At 39.6% G+C, this 25,173-nt stretch overlaps 1 protein-coding gene across 2 annotated transcripts in view; it reads right to left on the reverse strand.

Moving 5' to 3' along the window:
* Positions 1–22,143, reverse strand: part of ADGRG2 (adhesion G protein-coupled receptor G2) — a 58,067-nt gene extending 35,924 nt beyond the window's left edge. The window contains exons 1-3 of one of the 2 annotated variants that reach the window (XM_056496671.1): positions 21,918–22,143; positions 10,468–10,586; positions 3,249–3,866 (exon numbers count right to left, since the gene is read on the reverse strand). In XM_056496671.1, the coding sequence (XP_056352646.1) occupies positions 3,249–3,866; positions 10,468–10,585 (736 nt within the window). In that variant the 5' untranslated portion in view covers position 10,586; positions 21,918–22,143. The remainder of the gene's footprint in view (positions 1–3,248; positions 3,867–10,467; positions 10,587–21,917) is intronic. The other variant, XM_056496680.1, reaches the window with a different exon arrangement.
* Positions 22,144–25,173: the final 3,030 nt, after the last annotated feature.

Raw genomic sequence — 25,173 nt, forward strand, 5'->3', positions numbered from 1 at the left:
GAAAGGCTAATTTCCAAAAAGCCACTTTGTTTGGTATCACAGGAGAGGGAATGAGAGCAAAGAAAGGAAAAGTCAAACATGTATTCTGTTAATAGGTACAAAGTAAAGTGGCACATGACTCATCAAAAAGGCACTCCAGAGTTAGGTATTTTTTCCCCACCACATTTCCTTCAAGAGCTTCTAGAATTTTCTTTACTACTCTGTCCTTAAAATTTTAGAAAAAAAAAATGGCATTGGGGCAAATATTTTACTTTTTCATCTTCTGCTAATATGATCCACTCCGTAAACATAATAACACAGCCCAACAGTTGTCTGGTCCCCAACAGACTGGGATGCAGACTGGATGAGTGGAGGAGTGACAGCTCCATTTCCACTTCCTCCCTGAGGATGTGAAGTCTTGAGACTCCACCCTTCCTTCCAGGAAAGGTGATCAAATTGCTCTGTACCCAGAAGTGTGGAAACCCTCTCCAGGAACACCAGCAGCAGGCTCAGCAATACTGAAAGTCAAAAGTGTATGTGAAAAAGAGAAGGCAATATCTTAATCTTGAAGGTTGGACAGGACAGTTTAGAGAAATCAAAAATGCCACAATGTACTCACTGGATTTTAATTAGGATAAAAAGCAGCCAAAAGCAACAAGCTAAAAGTTACAGCACCAACATCACAAATGAGACACAATAGTGCTTTATCATCAGTGTTACTATGTATAGTTATGGCCCAAATCATCTATTTTATTTATTCATTGAAATTTTTTAAAGATATCCCATCATATCTGTGCTCCTTGCATAAATGCACAGCATAACAGTTTGGATATTTGTATTTGGATTAAGAAAGTTACTGTTTAATGTATAACTGAAATGATTAATGTTTAAACAGTGCATTTCACTGTGAAGTTATTATTAAAGGCAACCTAAAAATAACACATGTAAAAATGGCAACTGAAAAGCTGGTACTTACAGGTGATTAAAGTTTCTTTTCAAGGATTTAGCACTTTAAACTCATTTATTTACTTGAGTGTTTGTTCTCTTAAACCACCCCAAACTTTAGATTACCTAGTAGACTTTTTTCTTGGATTATACAGAGACAAGAGTGACATCATTCATACTGTCCACATTAAAGTATGTGGCTACAGAGGAATCACTCAACAAGGAACAAGATAAAGAAATTTTCCAAGGTTAGAATATGGAATAGTAAGCGCATCTTTCTTCACTTACGCATTTTTAAATACCAGGAGGTGATCTGTAAAGTGAGAGACATTCAACCTGCACTCTTCACTCTAGATCACAGCTGTTATGCTAGATCTCACTCTTAGCAAGAGGGAAATTACCAAAGGAACATGAAGAATGTACGTGGAAGGCCAGTGACGCACCAAGTTGTGGCCTCCTGCCCTCTCCAGCACTGCCTGCAGCATTCACACCTGCTCAGCGTGCAGTGGCCACACAAAACAGGAGAATCAGAAGACTGCCACTGGAAGGAGCAAGAGTTTAATCTCTAACTCAGATCTAAAAGTTCAGTGTTGAGAACGATTAGTCCAAGGAATGTGATCAGCCTCATCACAAAGTGGGAAGCAGTCAGATGTCCTTTCCTGTGAATCTTCAGATGCATAAAATATGCAGCTACTGCAAAGGTAATCCCAGTCATTTCTGGGGACTGAGCTACTCAGTTAAAGTTGTGCATACTTTTAAATGCTAAGCATGTATGTGAACCTTACACAATCAGGATTTTGATCTTTATTAGACCCCAAATGGTTAAGAAAAAAAAGTAAATTGGCAATTCGAAAAATTTTCACATAAATAAATTATAAAATCTAAAGTAAAAGAAGAGTCAACATAAAGAAAGGCAGGAAAATAGATGCTAAGTAAATCTAAACTTATTAATGCAATGGATTACTGCCAATGAGACACCAATTAGAGTATGGCTTACACTGCACAAAGACTGAGTGGTTAAGCAAAGAAGAAATCACAGAAATTATGGTAGCCTTCAACGGAACATTTTACAAATAATTGTTTTATGTAGGCACAAAATGCCAACCAGGTCACAAAACAAATTCTGAAACTTGTCCTCCGGCACAATTATGACTGTAATGAACCATTTCCTTTTAACCTTTTGTGCCTACAGAGAACTTTCCTAAACTTTAGCCCTTTGCCAGTTATGTTCATTGCAGATGTAAAATTAGATCCTTCTGCAGACTTACTACTCAAAGTCCTTCTGTTTTAACAAAAAACAGTTACAACAGAGAAGCTTCCCAAATCAGGTAATTTTTAAATAGGTGTTCGAAGGAATTTACTGAAAGAAATCAGATTGTAAGAGTAGTAGTAACATCCATTAAAATCACCTGACACAGACTATTAGATACTTCTACCACAGAAGTTTTGTTATCTATTGGACTGATACTTGATAAATATATGCTTTTCATAGGATGACTTGGGGAGCTAAAATGTATCTATTACTGAAGGGAGGCAAATAAACTAAAAAAACTTCAGCAACCTTCTCTTTGAAAATCTGTTGTTCCAAGTTATCTAGAGGAAATAACTTAGATTTGGCAGCAGAAATGGTGTCTGCACTGAAGCAAACCCCTGTCAGCATAGTAACTCAGTCTGGCTGAAGTTCTTTTTTCCAAAGCTTTGGAAACAATACATCTTATACACTAAATAGAGAGCTCTTGCAGGTAGACAAAGGATTCCACAAGTTGCTAAAACACGAACTCTACAATTACTGATCAGTTGGGGCTGGAGATGGGCATTGCCTGATCAAGCTGCCCTATGATGCTGAAGGATGCTCAATATTCAGGGCAGAAATTGCCGGAACAGAAAACAAGGAGGTTGTCCTTTTCAGTGCAGTAAAAGACTGTAAGATACTCCACTCTGACCAAGATTTTCCCCACTATCCAGACATGCCTCTCTCAGACTTCCTTTATACCAAATGTACATCTGGTAGTCAGGATGTTCCTCCTTTCAGCCTTAGGACTGTGTTCCTTCAAACACAGCCAGACACGAGGAAAAGAAAGGCATCCTTTCTTCAGGTCCTTTCTTAAGTCACACACCCCAACCAAGAAGTTGTGCTCCCAATTACAGCATCAAGGCCTAACGACCTGGGAAAAGCTGCAGGCCCTCACATGATCTCATCAAGAATTTAGCTAGAAATTATTAATTAGACTAAGATTTTGTAAAATCTTGAAGGGAAAGGCTCAACAAACTCAGATCAACTTTTGACCGAATTACTATTTCCAAACCAGTGTAGTGGTACTTACCACATGGTAAAGAGTTATCCTCTTCTATTGTCGTGTTATAGGTCCAATCCTCCTTTCTCCAGCGTATAACACCACTATCCTGGCAGTCCTCAGATTGTGTTATATTTGCCTTGTCCCACATTCTGAACAGGTACAGCTCCCCAGTCATACCCCGGTGAGACGATGCAGCTGTACCTTGCAGCTTTGAACAGCCAAGTAAAAACTGGCCTTTTCCAGGCAAGTTAACTTTCCCATTTAGTTTCTTGTGTGATTTTTCTGTTCCATTTATGAATACCTTCATCTCCTCATTGTCACTTTTCCACTGAATACATATTTGGTTCCAAGTGTTTTTATGAAGTTTTATTGAAGTATTTATTTGTTTTCCAAACAACCATATCTTCAATTTACCATGATCTCCTGTAAGTCCAAGATCATATTTATTTGCAGAAAGATTGGTGTGAAGAGTTTTTTCAGCATATACATATGCTGTCCACAGACTGTTTGAAGAATACAGCTTGAGATGCACACAGACAAGGAATTCTTTCAAAGGATGCAGAGAAATTCTTGAAGACATGCTCCAAGGATCTTCACATGCAGTCTTAAAGACAGCTTTGTATCGCCCTAGGAAATCCTCCTGATCTAAATAAAGAAAAGGTGATTTGTAAAATTAATTAGTCTTAAGATCTTTTATACGAAAGTTATTCTTCCATATAGTACTGTTTCTAGGAATTTTCCTAGGAGATTGCAAAACAAAACATTGAGAAACAATCTTGCAACCTACATCTTTGGATTTATTTTTGTGGTGAGGAAGTGACAAATGTGGAGGCAGTCAATAAATCCTAGCTGCTCATGAAAGCTTTGAAGCAAAACTTATGCACAAGACCAAGAATGACCATGTAGAATCACAGAATCATTCTGGCTGGAAAAGACCTCCAGGATCATCGAGTCCAACTGTCAATCCAGCACTGCCTAGTCCACCACTAAAACATATCCCTGAGTGCCACAACAAGACATCTTTTAAGCACCTTCAGGGATGGACTCAAGCACTTCCCTCCACAACTTGGTTCAATGCTTAGCAACCCTTTTCACAAAGAAACATTTCCTAGTATCCAATCTAAACATCCCCTGGGGCGCCTTAAGGTCATTTCCTCTTGTTAGTTATTCGGGAGAAGAGACTGAGCCCCATTTCGCTACAACCTCCCATAAGGCTGAGAGTAAGAGGGTCTCCCAAGAGCCTTTTCTACAGGCTAAACAATTCCATGTCCCTCAGCTGCTTCTCAGAGGACTTTTGCCCCAGACTCTTCACCAGCTCTGTTGCCCTTCTCTGGACTTACTCCAATACTCAATGTCTTTGTCAAAATGAGGAGCCGAAAACTGACCACTGGATTTGAGATGAGGCTTCACCAATGCTGAGTACAGGGGGACAATCACTGCCCTGTCCTGCTGGTCACACTATTGCTGTTCCAGGCCAGGATGTCATTGGCCTTCTTGGCCATCTGGGCACACACTGGCTCATGCTCAGCAGCTGTCAATCAACACCTCCAGATCCTTTTCTGCCATGCAGTTTTCCAGCCACTCTTCCCCAAACCTGTAGTGGTGCATGGAGCTGTTGTGACCCAAGAGCAGGACCTGGCACTTGGCCTTGTTGAACCTCATACAACTGAGGCTTCACTCTGCTCAGGGGGCTGGGTACCCTGAGACTGAGGCAAAGAAAGCATGAAGTACACCAGCCTTTTCCTCACCCTTTGTTACTATACTTCTCCCTTCATCCAATAAAGGCTGGACATTCTCCTTAGCAGTTATGTTGGTAATGTATTTATTTTTGCTTTTTATGGCAGTAGTCAGATTAAATTTTAGTTGGGTTTTGGCCCTTCTGATTTTCTCCCTGCCTAACCTTAAGGCACCCTTGTAATCCTCCTGAGCTTCCTGCCTCTTCTTCTAAATGTCATAAACTCTTTTCTCCTGAGTTCCAGCCAAAGCTCTCTGTTCAGCCAGGCTGGTCATCTTCCCCACTGGCTCGTCTTTCATCAGGGGATGACCTGCTCCTGCTCCTTAAGGATTCCTTCTTAAAGAAGAATGTCCAGCCTTCCTGGACTCCCTTGTCCTTCAGGGCTGCTTCCCAAGTGATTCTGTCAACCAGCTCCCTAAACACGCCAAAGTCTTCCTTCCAGAAGTCCAACGTGGCAGTTATGCTGACTCCCTCCTTAAGTCTCCAAAAATCAAAATATAATCATTTTGTGATTGCTGAAGTCTCCAATCACCACATCATCCACCAACCCTCTCTGTTCATAAACAACAGGTCCAGCAGGCACCTTTCCTATAAAACAAGTAGTTCCAGACAAGGACCCGAACACTGAAACTTGACCGTAACAGTTCAGCTCTTGTAGGTGCCTTGTTTCCTCCATTGTCCCAGTAAGGGAAAGGGCAGACTTTTGCGGCTGTAGATGTAAACTCTTGGGAGCTGACCATTATTTTGTGAAATATGCACACTTCATTCACATAATCATTATCATGGTTGTTTGCTTTATAGTGCACACAGCAGCAACCAAATAACAAAAAGCTCCTGTGGACCATGAAATGGAATGACAGAAAAATTAAACAGTCTGTCAGATGTTCAGCCAGTGCAAGAGAACACACTACGGGCACCTTTTAGGAGGAATTATTTATCAATAAACATATGCAGAGCTTTTATGTATGCTTCAGAGGATGTACGGGATTAATCATGATTGGTCAGGGTTGGAAAGCAGGAAAAAATTATCCAACATAGGAAAAAAACCTTTTCCATTAGCTCCTCTGTAAGAAGACAAACTTCCAGACAACTTGGATCAGGATTTTTTTCCAGGGTAGGTTATGTTCATAGTCCTAGTTAGCTGTCAAAATCACAGCCAGTTCTCCTGTAATGTTCTTAAGAAATCAGAGCACCAGCTTTCAGCAGGCCAGTTCTGACAACTTCTATCTCTTGACCTCCAGGCTCTCAAATCTCTTTTTCAATAGCAACAAGGGAAAACAATGAAAAAGTTCCTAACTTCCAAGTGCAACTTGATAGGTACAACCTACCAGAAATGTCTGAAATAGAAAATATATCAATCCAGTTTCATGGAAAGTCACTGATATCTATTCTTGTTGCATGCTATAGATTAGAGACTCTTTCTGCAATGCTAACTAGCAGAAGCTTGCAGGCATTTTTCACAGCCTGGAATCATTCCTGAAGTTCAACATATGTGACAGAGGTGCCATACAAGGCCATAGACTAAACAAAAACTCTCTGGGTGCAGGGTAAAATTATGTGAAAATCCTAACTAACAGACAGTGGATTCTGAATGATGAGTTAATACTTGGTTTGGTTCTAAATGGCAAAGGAGAAGAAAGACATACTTGACCCAATAGCAAGCCTCCCCTGCCTAACCCTGCAGCATGAATTCACTCATTCAGTTTGGCCACTTGTCAGAGTCTGAAAACAAAATCTGGCATACCCGGCTAAGAACACTTCCACATGGAAAACTAATTTTTAAAATTACTTAAAACTGGATGAGGAAGACTGGATGGGAAGGGAAACTGCCACAGAATATGAGATTTTTCAAAATGGGGGCTCAAATGTATCTACCTTTTTAAATAAAATTAAAATACATCTCCACCTTACAGCATGGATGGATCATAACAAAACTGATATTATAAAGGAAATAGCCAGTTAGTTACATGCCAACATTGGTGACATGGTCTTTCCAAAAAAAAAAAAGAAATGCTCAAGTCTTTCATTATTAAGTAGAAATTTTGCTGAAAGTTTTGCAAGAGTTGCTGCAGCAGCTGTTCCTTTAACAGTATATGTCAGAAGTATACTTGCATGACTCATACAGCCTCCAAAATTCCTGTAAGCAATCTTGAGCATGCAGAGATGGCCAAATTGACTGGTAAAGAAAGTTCCCTGACACAGTTTCAAAACCTGATGTCACTGTTAACTACCCAAACTGACAGACTGGAATTCCATTCCTGAGCAAAAATACTGATCAAAAGTTGAAGTATAATCAGCAGACTGGGTTTTGGAAGTGAACGAATTCTGAGAGAGGCCTGATTTCGTGTTAAGCATAAAATCAGAATGATATTCCAATAGTGGATTAAAGGGCAGCTAGATTCTATTGCATTCTTTAGGGGAATTTCCACTTCAAAGTTGTTAGGGGAGCCAGACTGGACACAACTTGTAGATGAAAACAGTTGTAAGACAGGTAGCTAACAGAAATTATGCAAAATGAGACCAATCTGCTGATTATTATCCTGGTCTGCTTTATATAATCCAAAAAGACTGCCGTTGATCAATACGCAAGGCCTGAAGAATTAATTTAAACTAAGAAAAGTGTTTACGTAGAAAGGTCTACCCTTATGGAAACTGGCCCACATTACTCTAAAGAGTCATTTAAAAAGTGCCAAAAAGGCATGCCAAAATTCAGAGAATAGATACCAATATTATCTGAACTGTTACAAGAAAGGCTGGAAATTTTAATATGCTTTATCTACCCAAAGAATGCTGAAAAAGCAGAAAGGAAATCATAATCATAGGCAGAAAATGCACTTTCTTGTTCCAAGTGAGTGCAGTACAGCATTATGTTAGAAATTAATTATCAGTATTATCTTGACAAAGTCTCCTTGACATGTGGGTGGATGCATTGTAAGCAGGAGATGACATTACAGTAAAGCCTTTGGAAGATCTGTTAATCATCACTTATTTTCTCTAGCAATGGTTGTTGTGGCTGTGACCCACCCTTGACCACGGAACCGAGGAGCCTGTGCTCTGACAGAGGCATTCCTGTAGTCTCCTTGCATGTAGACAACACAATACATTCAGAAAAGTAGCCATGAACACACCTTTATCACCACAGCACAGAAAAGGGAGCACAGTGGAAAGAATGCTTTAAACAGCTCCAGAGTAAGAAAATTCAGGAAAAAATAATGATAATTTAAAAAGTCAAAAAATCCCACAATTTGGAGTGAAGGAAACTCCATTCAATAGTAATCATGGGCTGACTTTTCAATGTCTTTTGCTAAATTTGGCACATAAGCCTTTTCAGAAATGCAAATTTTTTCTATTTACTATACTTATCTCTAAGGCATGCAAAATCTGGGGGGTTTTCCCTCCCTAAAACTAAAAGCATGTACTTAATAAGCCATTCTCTTAAGCCTTAAAAGAAATCCTGAAACCTACGCACATACTTCCAAATGTTTAAAATGAACTGAGAATGACAACATAAACTAAAATGCATCTCTTTCTTTATTCTTTTTAAGATAGTGATAATTGGTATCTTTACAAGAGATAGCCAACTGTAGGTATTAAGAATTAGACCTACAGATTCCCTCAGTACATAAGCATCAGTGTTATTTTCCTTATATTACTAATAACCACTGGATCAGTACAGCTGAGCATTAATACAGCCAGGTATTCTCTTGGATAAAAATAGTCACAATTTTATATGTCTGTACAATCTGGCTTTTAATTAGTAACTATAGTTATTAACTTCCTTGCAAGTGTTTGCCACCTGTGACACATTTGGCTCACTACAGTCCATTAAAATGATGTCAAAAGAATCTTGTATACCCACATATTTCATCTAGAGCTCATAACTGGTTTTTATAAAAAGTCTAAAATTCCAAACTTTCTACATGTGGGTCACTTGATTCTGCTGAATATTTTGAAAATCTGAAGCTAAGATCTGTTTCCCCAAAATCAATTTCATCCCTCCTTTTCATTCACAGTTCTACGTGTGTGGCAGGGGATAAACATCACATTACCCAGAACCCCAAGCATCAAAAAAAAGACAGGAAGTTCTTCCCTCTTCATATTTTTTGGAGAACACAAACATACTTTGGCACCTCAGATGAGGAGAGAACTGAGAAAAGATGCTGCTGACAGTACTAACTGCTGACAGCCTAAAACCAAAAAACCCCACTAAAATAGGGAGAAAATGTAAACACACTCTTGTGTCAGTTTAGCTTTCCTTGATGATTACTGGCAGTTGTGATACAAAGGTGAAAAATGAAATCCTTCTTTGCTTGCTTCTTCAGACCTTTAGATACAGTTAATTTTCCCTGGAAAAACTCTTCTATGACATTTGTCCATCTGCTGAGCAGCTCTGTCCTTTTTACTATTTGAAGTACAAGGGGTTAACTCTCCATCTCAGTAGCAGGTTTATCAACTGAATCTCAGATTCTGTCTCAATAGAAACATTTTGTAAGTTACTGTATCTGGAGAATTAGAGTGAAAACAAGTCTAGTATGTAACCTATGAAACCTTATTGGCTGTACAATGCTATTAAGCAGGCACACTTAAATTTAAAAAAAAAACAGGCAGTGAATCTGAAATGCAAGAAGTTCTGACTAGAGTTGGAAGTACTAGTAGAGTAAAATAACATGCCATGACACAGAAAGCAGCTTCTGAAAACTAGCCATTAAGTGCACAGCAAAAAGCACTCCGAAATTTTAATACACTAAGCACATTATTAACATGATAAATGCATTACACATTATTGACATAAGGAAGCTTTATGAATGACAAGCACTGTTATCTTTATCAGCTGATGTCCAGAGCAGTAACAGACTAACCATCAGTTTACACAACAGCCATGAAAAAACACAAATTATTTTACTTCACTTTATTGTACTTTACCTCACACAAAAGCATCCTATGTCAGTTATCCACAAGAACGTTGTGAATTTATTTTCCATTTACTGTTACATAAAGAGCATAAACTGCCAAGTTCACATATGTCATTTTTGTTACATGTTTTGGACCTTACTACCTTTTCCTCAGCCATATTCAGATCCAAAACCAAAATCAATGCAGGAGATAGTCTACACTCACACGCTCCAAATACAGCAAAGCTCAAAGGATCTTAGGGTGTTTTTGTAAGAGCAGTGTAAAAGATTTAACAACATGTTCTGAAAATAGTAACATTTCCAGCTCAAAAAAACCCCAGCAATAAAATAATTTGTCTTGTTATTACAAATTGTGTTTTGGTTTCTCCTCATCCACAGCCTACAAGAAGTTACTACCAATGGTGTATTATGAAAACATAAAAAGCATCTAAAATGCTAATTACCAACTGTTTCATTTCTTGCTAGTTACAGTTTTTCCTCTTGATTTCAAGAGGCAAAAACTTGCCTGTTTTAATATATTCAAAAGTCCTGTTCATCAAGACTAATGTTATTTATTTGGAATACCAACATTAGACAAATCAGGAAAAAATTCTCTTACCTTTGCTTGCTGTAGCCAAGAACAACTGAAGTAAAAGGACTGCTTGAACAACCCTGAATCTCAAGAAAATGTCCTGTACTCTGCCAACACAGCAGTGCTGTTTTCCCCAGGCAACCATTCTAGAAGAAATAGATAAATAAATAAATCACAACGACTAGAAAACGTTTAGGTGTGTGGACATTATGACAAAATATGTTTCCAACATGAGCACAAATCTTCTCAATCCTGTTGTACTATTGGGTGTATATTGCACAGAAATGCACTGTATATTGCCAAGACACTAAAAGAGAAAGAGATGTTTGCTAAAAGGGAAAAATACCACAATACAACAACAAAAATAAACCCATCCAAGCTCTAATTCTACAGACTACAAATACATCAGAGCATGGCCATGACTCCTTGCAATAAGACAAATAAGACTTTCAGCATTTGAAAAACAAACAAACCTCTCCAAAAGATTCCCACACAGCAACAAAAAACCCAACCAAAAGCTGACAGAGCAAGCATGGAGAGGTTGTCCAAAAGCTTTAATAATCTCAGTAAGTATGCAATAAACATCTCTTCAGTCCACTATCCACACCTTCTCTTACGTGACACTTCAACAGCAACACTAAGAACTAAGTAAGATTTTGATTCCCAATCCAATCATCTCATTGTTAAAAAAGAAGCTACTGAAAAAAAAAAAAAAAAAAAAGACAAATGTCATAAACCTCTGTGGACAGCAAGCTTTCTTCCTAGTGATGGCTGGTTAATGTGAGCAACAGGACAAAAGAAAATGTGTAGGAAAAAGAATATGACTCCTATTATAAAAGATACTATCCTATTTTTTTAAGATCTTTTAAAAAACAGGAGCATCTGAATATTTCACATGCTGAAAGAAATATTATTCAGGTGCTTTTTGCACACAAATTCTTAAATAAAAAAAGTTTAGATACATAGTGGCAAGTGATTCTGTAGCTAATTCTTAAAACATGAAAAGCAGCAAACTTCTCGTATTAGTATCTTCCATGAATCAACTTTAGGGTAGATCACAGCATTCTGCATGACACCAGAAGTTTAATTTGGCCATCACAAGCTGGGTGCATGTGCAAGTGCACTGGTTAGAACTCACACTGCTCACAAACTGCACTCTACTTCTGCTCATGCTGGGTCAGGCTGCAGTAGCTTCCCTTCTTTTCAGGCATTGTTAGATGGTGAGCTGTTTCAGGAGTTTTAAATTTTTTTTAAGGTTAGGGCTAAAATGTACTTTTTTTGCAAGCCTTCACAAAATATTTATTAAATATTTATTAATTTAACATGGTTACTATGGGTTGAACTCTGCAAGAGAAGCGCCACAGGAATAAACCAAGAAACAGTGAAGTTGCTAAGGACTTGAAACTTTAGAAATTGACTAAGCATACATGCAAATAAATTATAACCATATAACAACACAACATAGAAAGCATAAAGCAAAGATTTCCTAAAAATTAAGAGCCTTGCAACAGTGTTGCCAGTGTTTTCAAGAATTATGCAACATGCAATACTTCTAACAAATAAAAAAGAGCAGACAAAATAAATCATATAGTAAAACAATGGTCACATCTAATATACACAATCCTATGCAGGAATAGATCAAATCCGAACAAAAACAAGTAAAAAGGGGAAGAAATGTCAATGGTGGACTAACATTCTAAACATCCCCAAAAAACATGCTCAAACCTGTCCTCAGCTTGCTTCTCTGAATGCCTAAAAATCATATATTAATAAAGTTGTTCCATTAGCAATCTAAGTAGCAGAATTAAATTAATTCTCCTAAGATAATGAAAATTGTTGTGCTTGCATATATCTGACAACTTCAAGGACTGTGCATTTACAGTGTAATTTCCTAGGGCTAAAAGAGATGCCCAGCCAAAATCCGTTTCCTTTCTCTGCTTACTTTTCCCAGTCTAGTCTCAAATTAGGTCACTTTTAAGCAAAGCCAAGCTGCATATCTAGTCTTCCATTTTATGGGGAAATGTTCTGTACACTAAACCATCTATCTATAGTGATGTATTTAGACAACAAAACCAACACAACTTCCAGCACCCCTTTACTCTACTACCTAGACACCAAGAAGTTGAAATGTGAATGGGATGGCGCCCAAAAATACTCAGTGGCATCCACAAGTGTAGCTATTGATGCTGGCAAGTAATGGGCAAGCTGCTTGCTTTGTGTCACTGATTCAGAACACTCCTACATCCCCTGCTTTTGGTTTCTCCTTAAGTCTCAGACCTGCAAACAGATATACATGAAATGAGCTGACTAGGACAGAGATTTACTCTTGAACCACCAAGCATGCCTTCTATTTTGTTTGGCAGAGCTCATTAGACAATGATGCTAGCATCTCATCCCCCAGAAATAAAAACTGCATTACAAAAGCCTAAATTTGAGTACAGGACCCAAGAAATTCCTGGTAGTGACTCCAGCCCTTTCTGAGCACTCCGTAGGCCTGAGGAGTTTGGATGGACCTTCCTCTAACTCTGGCATTTCAGAGTGAGCTTTGCTAATATTTGTCCAGTGTTTAAACAAAATTCTGTAATAAATACTTTCTGTATATTCAAGTTTTTATCTCCTCTGGGTTTTTTTGACATTGTTCTCACTTCCAGAGATGGGCCTGGCAAAGACAAGTAGGGTTAGAGTCAGAGCTTCTTGTTGACTGAACACAGTCACATCAAGAACACCAAAACTATTCAAAGCTATGAATGAAAATTAATGATCCCAGGCAAAGCAATAAAATCCAGATAGCAGGAAACTGAGTAAATGTATAAAGTGAAACTGTGACGTGGTCACAGATCAACTGACTTTTTTGCAACACTTTGGATAGTTACACTAGTTCAAGATTTGTTCCAATGTCCAGATAAAATATACAATTAAGAGAGTTGGGAAAATAACTTTTGTGTTCATTTCTTTTTGAACAATGTCGTTTAGACACTACCAAAGAAAAATATGCTGCTGTCTTTGGTATATGTCGTTAAGAAAAAAAGCAAGACATAAAAAATAATTTCAACATATCTATTCAAATAAAGATCATATGATACATTCCAAAACATCTGGTCATTATGTTCTTCTTAAACTCATTTAAGCCCTTTTCTGTATTAGAATCCTAAATCTTTATTCTTAATGAGCAGTAATACAATTGGAGATATATAGTTGTGGACATTACAGAATTAGGCATAAGGAATTCTTTTCATTTAATATTGATTTGCTTATGTGTTCAAACGAACATTTGTATTTTTCTTCATCATAGATGAATACAGTGTGACTCAGGGAGCCCAGCATAATTATGAATAGTTTTTGCAGCAGGATGAAAGATTTTCACCTGTATATCAAGCAAATCTAATTAAGTACAACAGTTACTAAGCCACCCAAGTGTGGGAAAGAATTCTGTGCACAGACTTCAGGCAAAGATGGAACCAGCTGGCTTCACTTTCTCAGTTACAACTCAGTTTTTATTTACAAAGAGCTAAGTGTCTGAAATAGATGACAGTATAAAACATTTCTTTATGGTCAGCAGAAAAAATGAAAATTTATAAAATAGAGATTAATAGCTCAGGCATAAATCTGTTGCATCCTGTTTGCTCGCCATGAAGAGTGTCTTATTTTGACCAATGACAACCCTGTACCCAGGTCTCACAATATTTCACACCATTTTTTAATTTGAAAGTCAAACTATAATTACAATGCTTTTCATAAAACGAACGAACAAACATACTTTGAAAATATGGGGGGTTTTTGTCTGTTATGTTATACATGTAGCAGTTCTGCATTAGTATCACACTCCTCACAAATTAAGGTTAGTGGAAACAAAGACAGGAAGATGGTATAAAAGAGGAGTCTGTACTCCTACCATTAATAATAATTAGCTCATGCTCTGCTATTTTACTTCACTACTTTCCAAGTGTGCACCCGTAGGTGACACATCAAGACATTTAGCACTTACCTTCAGCAACTGCTTGGCTTGTAATACAGAAGATATATTTTCATAGGATTAAAGATGAAGAAAGTGCAAAATATAAATACAGCAATTTTGCGCTCTGTAAGATATTTTGTTAAATCGCTTTTGGAAAAAGTTCACATCCAAATTTCACAATTCCTGTTGAAAATACATATTTACTGGCAGTTTTTAACATTTAATAAACTATTAGTTCTTTTATGATAAGTTTTAGCCAGAGCATGTTCTCACTTCCAATGCATAAACAGCTGGTTACAGAAAGTTATGTTGGAAATCACCACCCAAAGCAATCATTCATTTACTTCCAATCCACTGCTGCACCTAAAATGCTTTGTTCAAGCCACATCTATTTCATCCATAGTCTTTGGGTCTCATTTTGTCTTCTGTATTCTTCTCCTACTAAGATTTTTGGGTTTCAATAAAAATATTTCCCAAATTTATAGAAGCTACTGCTGAGGAGGAGGATGATACTGAATGGTAAGCTTCTGGCTGCTCTTCTGTGACATTCTGCCTTATTCAAGTCTATACCAGGTGATAAAAGGCTAAAATGAGGAAGATAAACACATCATACTGCCCGAGGTGAAAACTTCTTGATGTCTTTCCTTTCAGAAACGTAAGACTGTGGACTTTTTCCATCAACTCCTTATATTTTCCAGACTAGAACCAAAACACAGTAAAGTTTTTATGTTATTTTTAAATTTTGGCTGAAGCAACTTAGATGTAATAGGGAGGACACTTATGTTGGAAACTCTTGTGTCACAGTAAATCTTGGCACATAGAGAATTTACTGACTTAACAGCAGAAGTAGCACCATTGAGTTTAAAATGTTGTTCCAAAGGGGGGGTTTATGTGTTTTTCCAGAAGACAGTAATAGGATTATTACTGTCTGATAATAATTTGGTTTTCATTCATTTTCCCCAGTGTTAGTCATGTCTGTAAAAACTGTATTCTATATAGTCACCGTGTTCATATAGTCACTTTATGTAAAACACCAGCTTTTACTTAAACTGTAATGGTAATGTGTTCAAGTTCAAGGATCTTCTTCCTGAAATAATTCTTTACTGTTTTCAAGGATATGAAATATTTTACTTTTTAATAAGTTGGTTTATAGAGAGCAAAACACTTAAACACAGACATCAGTCATCTGCAAAACTCATGGATGGTTGGTTGAGCTCTTCACAGAACTGGGGGATGAACTCTGACAAATCCATTCTTTTGTTCAGCCTTTCAACAGTTGCAGGATCCTGGCACTAGAATGACTTTTTAATATATTTTGTTTTATAAATGCCCAACAGTGCAAGCCAAGGTCTGCCTTCAGTTCAACTCACAGATCACTTTAGATTCATGCAAAAGTGAAAAATTAACAGGCCTCAGTAAAAGGATTCAGGAGTGGAACATGCTATTGGATGGCTCTCCGTTATGGACCTCAGGGCCAAAAAACCTGCACTTTTGGTACTTAATTCTCCTGAACAGCAACTTGTGCTCTATATAGTGCAAAAATAGGACAGGGTACAATTACAAACAAGTTTTGTTCCCTCTTACACAGACTGGAAATGTTTCACCTCCTCATATCCAATTGTCACCTGGGAGATGAGCAAGAGGCCTTTCTCTAGCTCTTATAAAAGTTTTACACTATCCAGGAAATCCTTGTCTGCATGGTATATTCCCTCAAGAGTACAGTTTTACCTACACCCTCTATTAATTCTAGAGCAAACTAAAAAGCCTTTTCTGACAATGCCTGAGCAGGTTTCCTCTTAAAAGAGTTTACAAAGTACTGATAAAGCACGACAAGCAGAGATGCAATAAAAGTAGTTATGTTTGCCACTAGTCTAATTATTTCAACTTCAGACAGCTTGTTTGCATTTTCCTTTGTACTCTGGGGTATGGAAGTATATAGGCTTAAAGGAGGGGAAAACAATAAGATGTGTTCTGCAGAGTAGAAGACCACACAAAGGTTGGCACATCAGAAAAGATTAAAAGTACACTATGCATGCACCTTGAGCCATATAAAAGCATAAGAAAAGGTATACAGAGATGTAAGCACAAAAAAGTACACAAAAAGTTTTCAAAACCCTTTGTATTCAGCTACAGGGCTTGAATTGATGCAGACAGAAAGAGGGAAGGACAAAGACTTTTATAAACCTCAAATATTCATATCAGTGAACAATGTAAGCAGGCTGTGAGGAGTCAGGTGAGCACCAGGCATGCCAAAAAAAGACCATCCAGCTCATGCTTTCAATTTTCCTACTTAAAAAAAAAAAGAGTTCTGAAAGTCTCATCTTACTGTAAGTGGAGGAAAATAAAAAGTAAGAAAATTAAAAGTAAATAGTTGTTTCTTCTCAGTTTACACTTTTCTTCCCCACTCTCCAAGTTCTCCTGGCTTGAGTAGCAATACCCTAAAAAAGAAATTATACTGGGATTTCATCCTAAGCTTCACTTCATGGACTTAACAGGTCTCCTGGATCTTGCACTTGGAGCCATTAAAATTTCTCTGGAAGCTAAGAAGTACAATATTTGGTGGAGGCTATTGGTTGAAAGGAGGCGGGGTGGGTGGTTTATAACAGTCTCTCAGACTCTTTCAGTTAACAGCCCAATGACCAAAACTAATAGTTTGTACCACAGAAATAAAACTCATCAATTTTTAAAGACGGCTGCACTGAAGCAAGCATCTTCCAAAGTCCCACTAAAACTCTGATACAGAACACAGCATCACTACCCTACACAGCCTAAGGAAATACAATCCTGTTGGCACTTTGGTCTCCATATGGGGTAAATATTTAGGGAATCTCTATTAATTAACAGATACTAGGAAAGAAGGTTATGCCCAAACAACATCCTGGGCCTCCTTTAGCATTTCTCCTCCTCAGGGTTCAATGTAAGTGTCTGCAGAGGAACAGGAGTTGGTAACATTGCCCATGTTAGACTGAACTACAACTGAAACAAGTGAGCCAATAGCAAACATTTGTAAACACTTGAAAGTCATCATATAGGTGAGAGACCTTCAGAAAAGTTTATTTCAATTTAAACCATTTCTGTGTGCACTCCCAGAAATGTATCAGCTCAAAAAATTTACTTTGTACAACTACACTCCACATGGCTTTTTTCACCATCACCACCTCTATAAAATAAGTGATTAGCCTTCTCAGAAATAAACCACAATCACCACACTGCCAACTATCTGAAACATAGATGAAGGTGAAAGAAAGAAAGCTTTTTTAACCCAACTTACATAAACACATGGACTATGCTACAAATAAGTAATGGAGGAACAAAGCCACTTCAAAACATGAAGCCCATCAGAAACCCATTCAGTCAGCTTATGTCCATAATTAATTTGGTGCAAAAGAAACAAAGGTATTCAAAGTCTGGCTGCCAACTTAGAACTTAAATATGGAATTTAGCAGCATTCACAATCAGGCATTCCCAAATGTCTGATAAATCCAGGCAGAGAGGCACAGTCCTTTTTTCTCTGAAGAAAGGGACTTACTAAGAGAATATTTTGACCACTAAAAGCATCAGTAAAAGATGATGAGTTTTGTTATGTGTGCACAATAACATTGCCACAATTATCATGATCACATTACTCCTTGTTTTTCTAATTCTACCATTTCTAAAAGTGTAACATCTTGTCAAATATGACAACTTCTGGCAAACCTTCTGATAGATATCACAGACCTTAACTCCTCAATGATTCCTTTAAGGAACACCATAAATGAGAAAATGATTTGTGAGGGATTGTTCTTTTTTGGTAACTAGGGCATCACTTGAGGTACTCATGCATATTTAGCAAACAGAAATACTACAATAAAGTCCAGTAATTTTCTATAAATTCTACAGATTGAAAACGTATTTTAAGTAGACTGAAGAACTTATAAAGTATTTCTTTTTTATCTACTGTCTCATCTAGTATAACTGACATTCTATAGTTTTCTTTTAAGATAAACAAAAATAAGCTAAACATGTTACTAACTATACTTTTTCCATGAACTGTTAAGAGCTCCACATCTAAGCAGCCAGCAGAAGAGGACCTAGAGCAGAACAACAAAATCTCATATTTATAAGGCCCTATCTGAAAAGCATCTGTTGTGTCAAACAGTATCTATATTTCTGTGCTTCAAAAGTCATCAATAAAAGAAAGGCAGAAAACAGACTATGGGACTTGAACTGCCAGACACACTTCTAAAATCTTGTATCAGTTCCACTGCATAACACCTGCAATAAAACTGTCCTGAATCTGATATAGGTAGCACTCACAGGCTGAATACCTGTAGCATACAAAATATTCAGTTCACAGCTGAAGACAAATCCATGTAACCTATGCAGGGGAGTTGGAGATGGATTTTTTTTCCTTTGATTTAATGTCAGCTACAAAAGACCCTTTGTCCACCCTGAAAAACAACGAAATTCAAAGGTATTTTGTCACAAAAAGAATGCAAGACTCCCAAGTAATTGAGTTCTATTAATTACCATATAGTTATACAAGCCTATCCTTTTCATAGGGTGATTATAGAGCCTTTCTAAACTATAACTCCACCAGGAATTTATGGTTGGAAAGAGTAAGACCCTCATAATCATGAAGCACCTGTCTAACAAACAAAACCATCAACTCCATTCATGTTCACAAGCTGAGTAGCACCTACCAACAAATTAATATTCTCTAAATTCTTGCATCTGGAAAAGAGCAAAGCTTTTAACTGAACCTAGATATACAAAACCACTAGTAGACTTACCATTTATCATAAAGCTAACATTTCAGGCCAAATAACATGACTTATTCATGCTAATCCTTATGTTGAAGTCAAGATTACTTGCATGAGCTACCCTTACTTTGGCCTTCAAATAATCTAATCTAATATTCCACTGAAAACGTAAAACTCAAGTGTAGTGGTCAGTTTTAAAGCTAAACTGCATTTGCCAAGGCTAGTGATCATGTTACATATTAAGAACTAAAAACTTTCCAAATTTAACAAGAGTTATTCTCCCATGAACTCCCAAACTTTCTCAGTCTTCCAGAACTCTACAGTTACTAGTGGAAGACCTGACTAAAAGCATTCACAGCACAAAAACTGTATAAACTGAGTAATTAACTTGAGAAAGGGAATTTGTTCTTTCATCTCTCTCCAACTGGCCCTAACCTGAGCCAATTTTTGTTGATGTATTAGAAACAGAAGTTTAACATTAAATTTGCAAGGTGCTGAAGAAAAAAATAACATGCTAACAAACTCCATTTGATCCACAGAATTACCTTAGGATACTAAAGTAATATTAATAAAGATACCAATAACACTAGTTCACTTGGTACTATAGAAGAAATGACATAACATTATCTTACAATGCAAGTAGAAGATTTTGTGGCCCCAGTTTGTATCTGAGCAAATTTTATCTATGTGCAATTTTTCCTGCATCTTCTTTCACTTCTGCTTTGAATGCTCTAAAGCACTCCGCTTCAGGGATTTGTCTTCATTAAATTCTAAGTGTGCTTCCTCAGTGAAGACAAGTACTTGGAGATCCTCCTAAGCAAAGACATGGGTTTTGTTCTTTAGTTTAATTCAACAAACATACCACTGGTCACCTAGCAGAGGAACAAATTTTGCTTGTTTCCCCCATGGAAACAGTTACAGCAGTCTGCGTTCCACTTGGGAATACCCTTAAGGTGGAAAGCTTAAGAACAGGAATATCAGCTTATGCAGTTCTCTTCTAGTGATGATGTACACTGCATGCAAGTAAAAGAGAACAACATGTTCTGAGTAGACACACACAATGCCAGATTTGCTTTTTCAGTACAAGTGACAGGACTGAAGACACAACTAATTTGTTTTGGGATTGATATGTCTTAGATGGGAGGTTATAAGCTCTATTTTGGCTCATGTTGAAGCCCATTCCGACACACCTTCAGCATTACTCTGATTTGAGCAGGGAGGCTGGCCCAGATGACCCACCGTGGTTCCTCCCAATCTTACCAATTCTGTGATTTCATGTAAGTCAAAACCAGCCCAGGCGTATACAATAACACATTTAATTTGCTGTATAAGCACACATTGAACTAGTTTATAAACATCTATTCCCCATTTCCATATAAATCAATGCAAGAAAATAGCACAGTAAAAGCAGCAGAGTTCAGTGCTGTTACAAATACTATCCATGAATGACAAAATCTAAATATTTCCAAAGCAAAAATAAATTCAGTCAAGAAAGGATGCTTCCAGTACACTTAGCCAGTGAATGTGACAAAAAAAAAACTCCAGACAAACCTCTTGCTCAAAATAATTATTGTGCCCAAAAGGGTCTCTGAAGACATAACTTTCAAGGATACAGGTTTCATTGAAGAATGTATGCGAAAGAAGCAGGGAAAACTTTGAAGCTGAATATATTCTCTGCACAGGTTCCCACGGAAAACGCATGTGCGAGCTAACCCCGACCCGGTCTAGCAACACTGCTGCACCGGGACACTACCCTGTCTCTTCGTCCAAACCACAGTCAAACCCCACCAACGCCTCTACCAAAATCAAGCACTTTTTACGCCAATTTAAACATTTTACTAAACGCTTCTCGCCGTTGACGGATTAAGCACTTAAAATAATGCTGGAAAGGTGAAGGAGAGCTTCCCATCAGCAGCACCGAGAGCTGTACCTGGCGAGCAGCGCGGCGCCGCTCAGGACGGAGCCCCTCACGCGGCCTCGGCCCGCACCGGCCCGGCGCGAGTCCCAACGGGCCCGGCCCCGCCCGCGGGACTCCCCTCAGCCCCCGGGCCGCGCCGGCCGGCCCGGAGAGACCCGCGCTGCCGCTCCAGGGGACTCCCCTCAGCCCCCGGGCCGCGCCGGCCGGCCGGGCGGGACCCGCGCTGCCGCTCCAGGGGACTCCCCTCAGCCCCCCGGGCCGTGCTGGCCGGCCCGGAGAGACCCGCAGTGCCGCTCCAGGGGACTCTCCTCAGCCCCCGGGCCGCGCTGGCCGGCCGGGCGAGACCCGCAGTGCCGCTCCAGGGGACTCCCCTCAGCCCCCCGGGCCGCGCTGGCCGGCCGGGCGAGACCCGCAGTGCCGCTCCAGGGGACTCCCCTCAGCCCCCCGGGCCGCGCTGCCCGGCCGGGCGAGACCCGCAGTACCCCTCCGGGTGACCTCCTCTCAGCCCCCGGGCCGCGCTGCCCGGCCGGGCGAGACCCGCGCTGCCGCCCCAGGGGAGGATCCGTGACTAAGCGGGAGCCGCGGAACTTGCCCGCGGAGGTCGGAATTCCCCGACCTACGCTCCTCCGCCGTCCCCGCGGGACCTCCCCGCCCTAACCTCGCTCGTCTCTCCACAAGAGTCGGCGGGAAAGCCCATCCCGAGGGAGCCGCGCACCTCTGCCGCCCGGCCCCGCACAGTCGCTCGCCTGGACCCGGCTCAGGGCGACTCCCGCTCCCGCAGCCGCCGCGCTGCCAGTCCCTCCCGCTCTCGGGAGCTCCCTGCTCCGGCCGCCTCTGCTCCCGCGAGCCCGCAGCCGCTCACCTGGCGCCGGGCGGCCGTCCCGTCCCGTCAGTGCTGTCCCGTCTGTCCCGCCCCGCCGCGCCGCTCGCTCAGCACTGGGCACAGCAGGCGCGCCGGCGGCCCCGGCAGCTGGGACAGCCACTGGAGGGGGGCGGAGGCAGGCGAGGGAGGTGCTGCAGAAAGCCGAGGAAAGCCGGCGCGGCGGCGGCCGGCGGAGCCGCCCGGGAGCGGCCCCACCGCCCCTCGGCAAGGCGGGCTCGGGGCCCCGGCCCCTCCCGCCCGCGGCCCCGCGGGTGCGGGCGCGGTCCCGGCGCTCCGGCAGCGCCTGGGGCGGGAGGCCGGCTCGGAGCGGGCTGCGGGCGGCGAGCGGCGCCGGCTGCGCTGGGACAAGGCTTGGGGACACTTGGTGGCTGCACACAGCCAGCTCGGGGGACTGAGCTACCACTGAGAATGAACTGTTTCACATTTCTTGGTGTGCAACGTGTTCAGGGTTAAGCCAACCTTCTCTCTTGTAAAGTTTACTTCACCTGTAAAACAGACTTTACTACATTAAGCCCTAATGTTACGTAGATTTTGCACATTTAGCAGCCTTCATTGCATTTCAATGAGATTCATACCTTCAGTCCAATCAGATTATTAGTGGTGTAAATGAGCTTCACTATCACGGCGGCAGAAAGCTGAAGCTGTGGCATTTCTCTTCCATTTTTCAATTTCTTGGGTTGAAGCATATTCTGAAAAGGCAGGGTTTTCAATGACTCATTTTATGCCAAATGTTTAGGAACTGCTCCTTGCATGTAGGCTGGAGGTACCTAGGGACCTAGGCACTGCTGAAAAGAGAAAAAAGCCCATCTCCAGACCATAGCTGGGGAAAACACATCCAGAGGGAAAGGCTGGAGCTTTAGGGGACAGCTCTTCTCAGTGTCACTGAAAAGATAAGACAGGGACAAATTCTAGGAACTCCTGAGGATGCAAGGTGTGATGAATCCGCATGATGAGCATAGTTTTGTAGAAAAATACTTGCAAAGGAGAAATGTGAGTAGATGAAGAGGCTTGTTTCATTTTGCTTAGATTAGTGGTGTATTGGATACTTTGGAGCTGGCATCTAGTTGAACACAAGGCCAGTGCTTTTGTAATTCCTCACATAAGAAAAAAACAGTAGGCATTTGTCTTTCTCTGCCTTGCTTGGTGGAATATCTTTCACTTCCTCTAAGGTTTAAGGACCTCAAACTGTTCTCTTCGTATCTTAAACCACCTGTGAGAATTATAACCACTTCTCATCTGGATGTCTGAGGTCAATAAGGAAGAAAAGAAAAATTGCCTTAAAGTTAGTGCTAAGGGTGTGATGCATAAGAATATCATTTATCTACGAAAAGACTTGCCTAGTGATTCTAGATCAGTGCTCTTTTGACACATCCACAGGCAGTGCTCTTTACCAATGTGGCTTAGTGATATCTCCTCAAGAAGGCTAAAAGGTTCAGCAAGGCTGGAAACTGAAGCCCAGCTTACTGTTGGACACCTTACCCATCGGTAGTGCAGGGTTAGGAAGTTTTCTGTGTTGCTTGTTGTGTGAATAGCTACTGGTGTACAGGTAAATGGAAGTCTCTCTGTCTGTCCAACACCTCTGACAAATGATACGTTTTGGGTAAAAACCAAATTCAGCCAGTTGCTGAATTTTCAAGCACTGAAATGTAATTGCAGGAAGGGGATTTACCTCAAAATACTTATTCACTTTCCACTCAGACCTAGTTAATTTACTAGGAGAAATTATGGTGCAATTTACAAAAGGAAAATATTCAATTTATACTTTTGTTTATTTAAACGGTGTATTGCTGAGTGGTGTCCAGTAACACACAGAGAAACTAAACCAAATTGATTTGTAATGACCTAAAAACTAAGTAAAGAACTTAATTTCCAATGTATTCGTATTTTTCTGCTTAGCTGCCATCTATGCCTTCTATAGAGTTCTAGGACTACACTGGATCTGAGCAGTGTTGCATGGAAGCCAAAGACAAACTCCTATGCACTTACCAAGAAAACACAGACTTAAGCAGGTCTGAGGAACAAGCTTGGATAATTGAGTAACAAATAACTTTTCAATCCCACTAGTTTTGTCATGTTTTTGAGAAAATGCCAAAAAAAAAAAGGTTACGTTAATTCAGATTGCTCAATGCCTCCTTTATTGTGCTTGTGCAATACTGAACACTGGCTTAGTAGGAACAGCAGGTGATAAATGAAAGTTTAAGAAAATGATACTTCCTTGAGGAGAAGGAGTCTAATCTTCCCTCCCCAAACAAAATGATCATATGAAAACAAAATTAATTTTTTCTGAATCTGGAAGACTCTCCAGAAAATGGGAGCACAGATACCATAAACTGGTGTTGATATCCAGTTTGGTCATTCATTCTCCTAGTGGGAAAATACTGGATTTCAAGGGTTAAACAAATGAAACGATTTATTTTCACCTGTGTTCAACCAGATTGAATGTAGAAACTCCAAGAACAACTCCAAACAAGTCAGTGACTAAATACCCATTAACTTCATCCTAACCAGAATTTCACATTATTCTTTCTAAGTGGTTTGGGATATTATTATTATTATTATTATTATTATTATTATTATTATTATTATTATTATTATTATTATTATTATTATTATTATTATTGTTGTTGTTGTTGTTGTTGTTGTTGTTACTAATACTAATACTTTAAATCTTTCTCTGTTTATGTTGGTGTATGTATACATATTTCCTAGGGGAATAAAACATTACCGTGACATGTTGCAGTATTAATTTCATGTTTATATTTTACGTATACAAATGGAATTTGTTCTAATTATATAATTCATTTCTTGTTAGGAAAAAAACGTATAACTGATGAGAGAAAGAGAGGGGAGGTGGGGGGAAAAGGAAAGTCTGTTTATCTTTTCATTTAAGCTGTAAGGGTTTGAAGCTGTTGTTTCACAAAGATGCTTGACAGGACTTTGCTATTTCTTAGTGGGCAGGATTGGGAGGTTGCTTTGCCCTGTGATGTACATATGGTCAAATCCACGGAGCATAAATTTAGAGGACTGACTATTTCAATGAATCACATTAATATAATATCTTTTATGTAGAATCTAATTGGTCTCAAAGCAAAGCAAAAGAGATAATTTCCATGGCTCTTGATTTTGTAGGGTTCTGTCTTCTTCTGTACCATGTGACGCATTTCTGTGAACTCCAGAAACTGATTGTAGGTACAAAAAGCAGTTAAAATGGTTACACTTCTCTATTTCATATCTA

Source organism: Oenanthe melanoleuca, chromosome 1, assembly GCF_029582105.1.
Source record: "Oenanthe melanoleuca isolate GR-GAL-2019-014 chromosome 1, OMel1.0, whole genome shotgun sequence".
NCBI classification, from domain to species: domain Eukaryota; kingdom Metazoa; phylum Chordata; class Aves; order Passeriformes; family Muscicapidae; genus Oenanthe; species Oenanthe melanoleuca.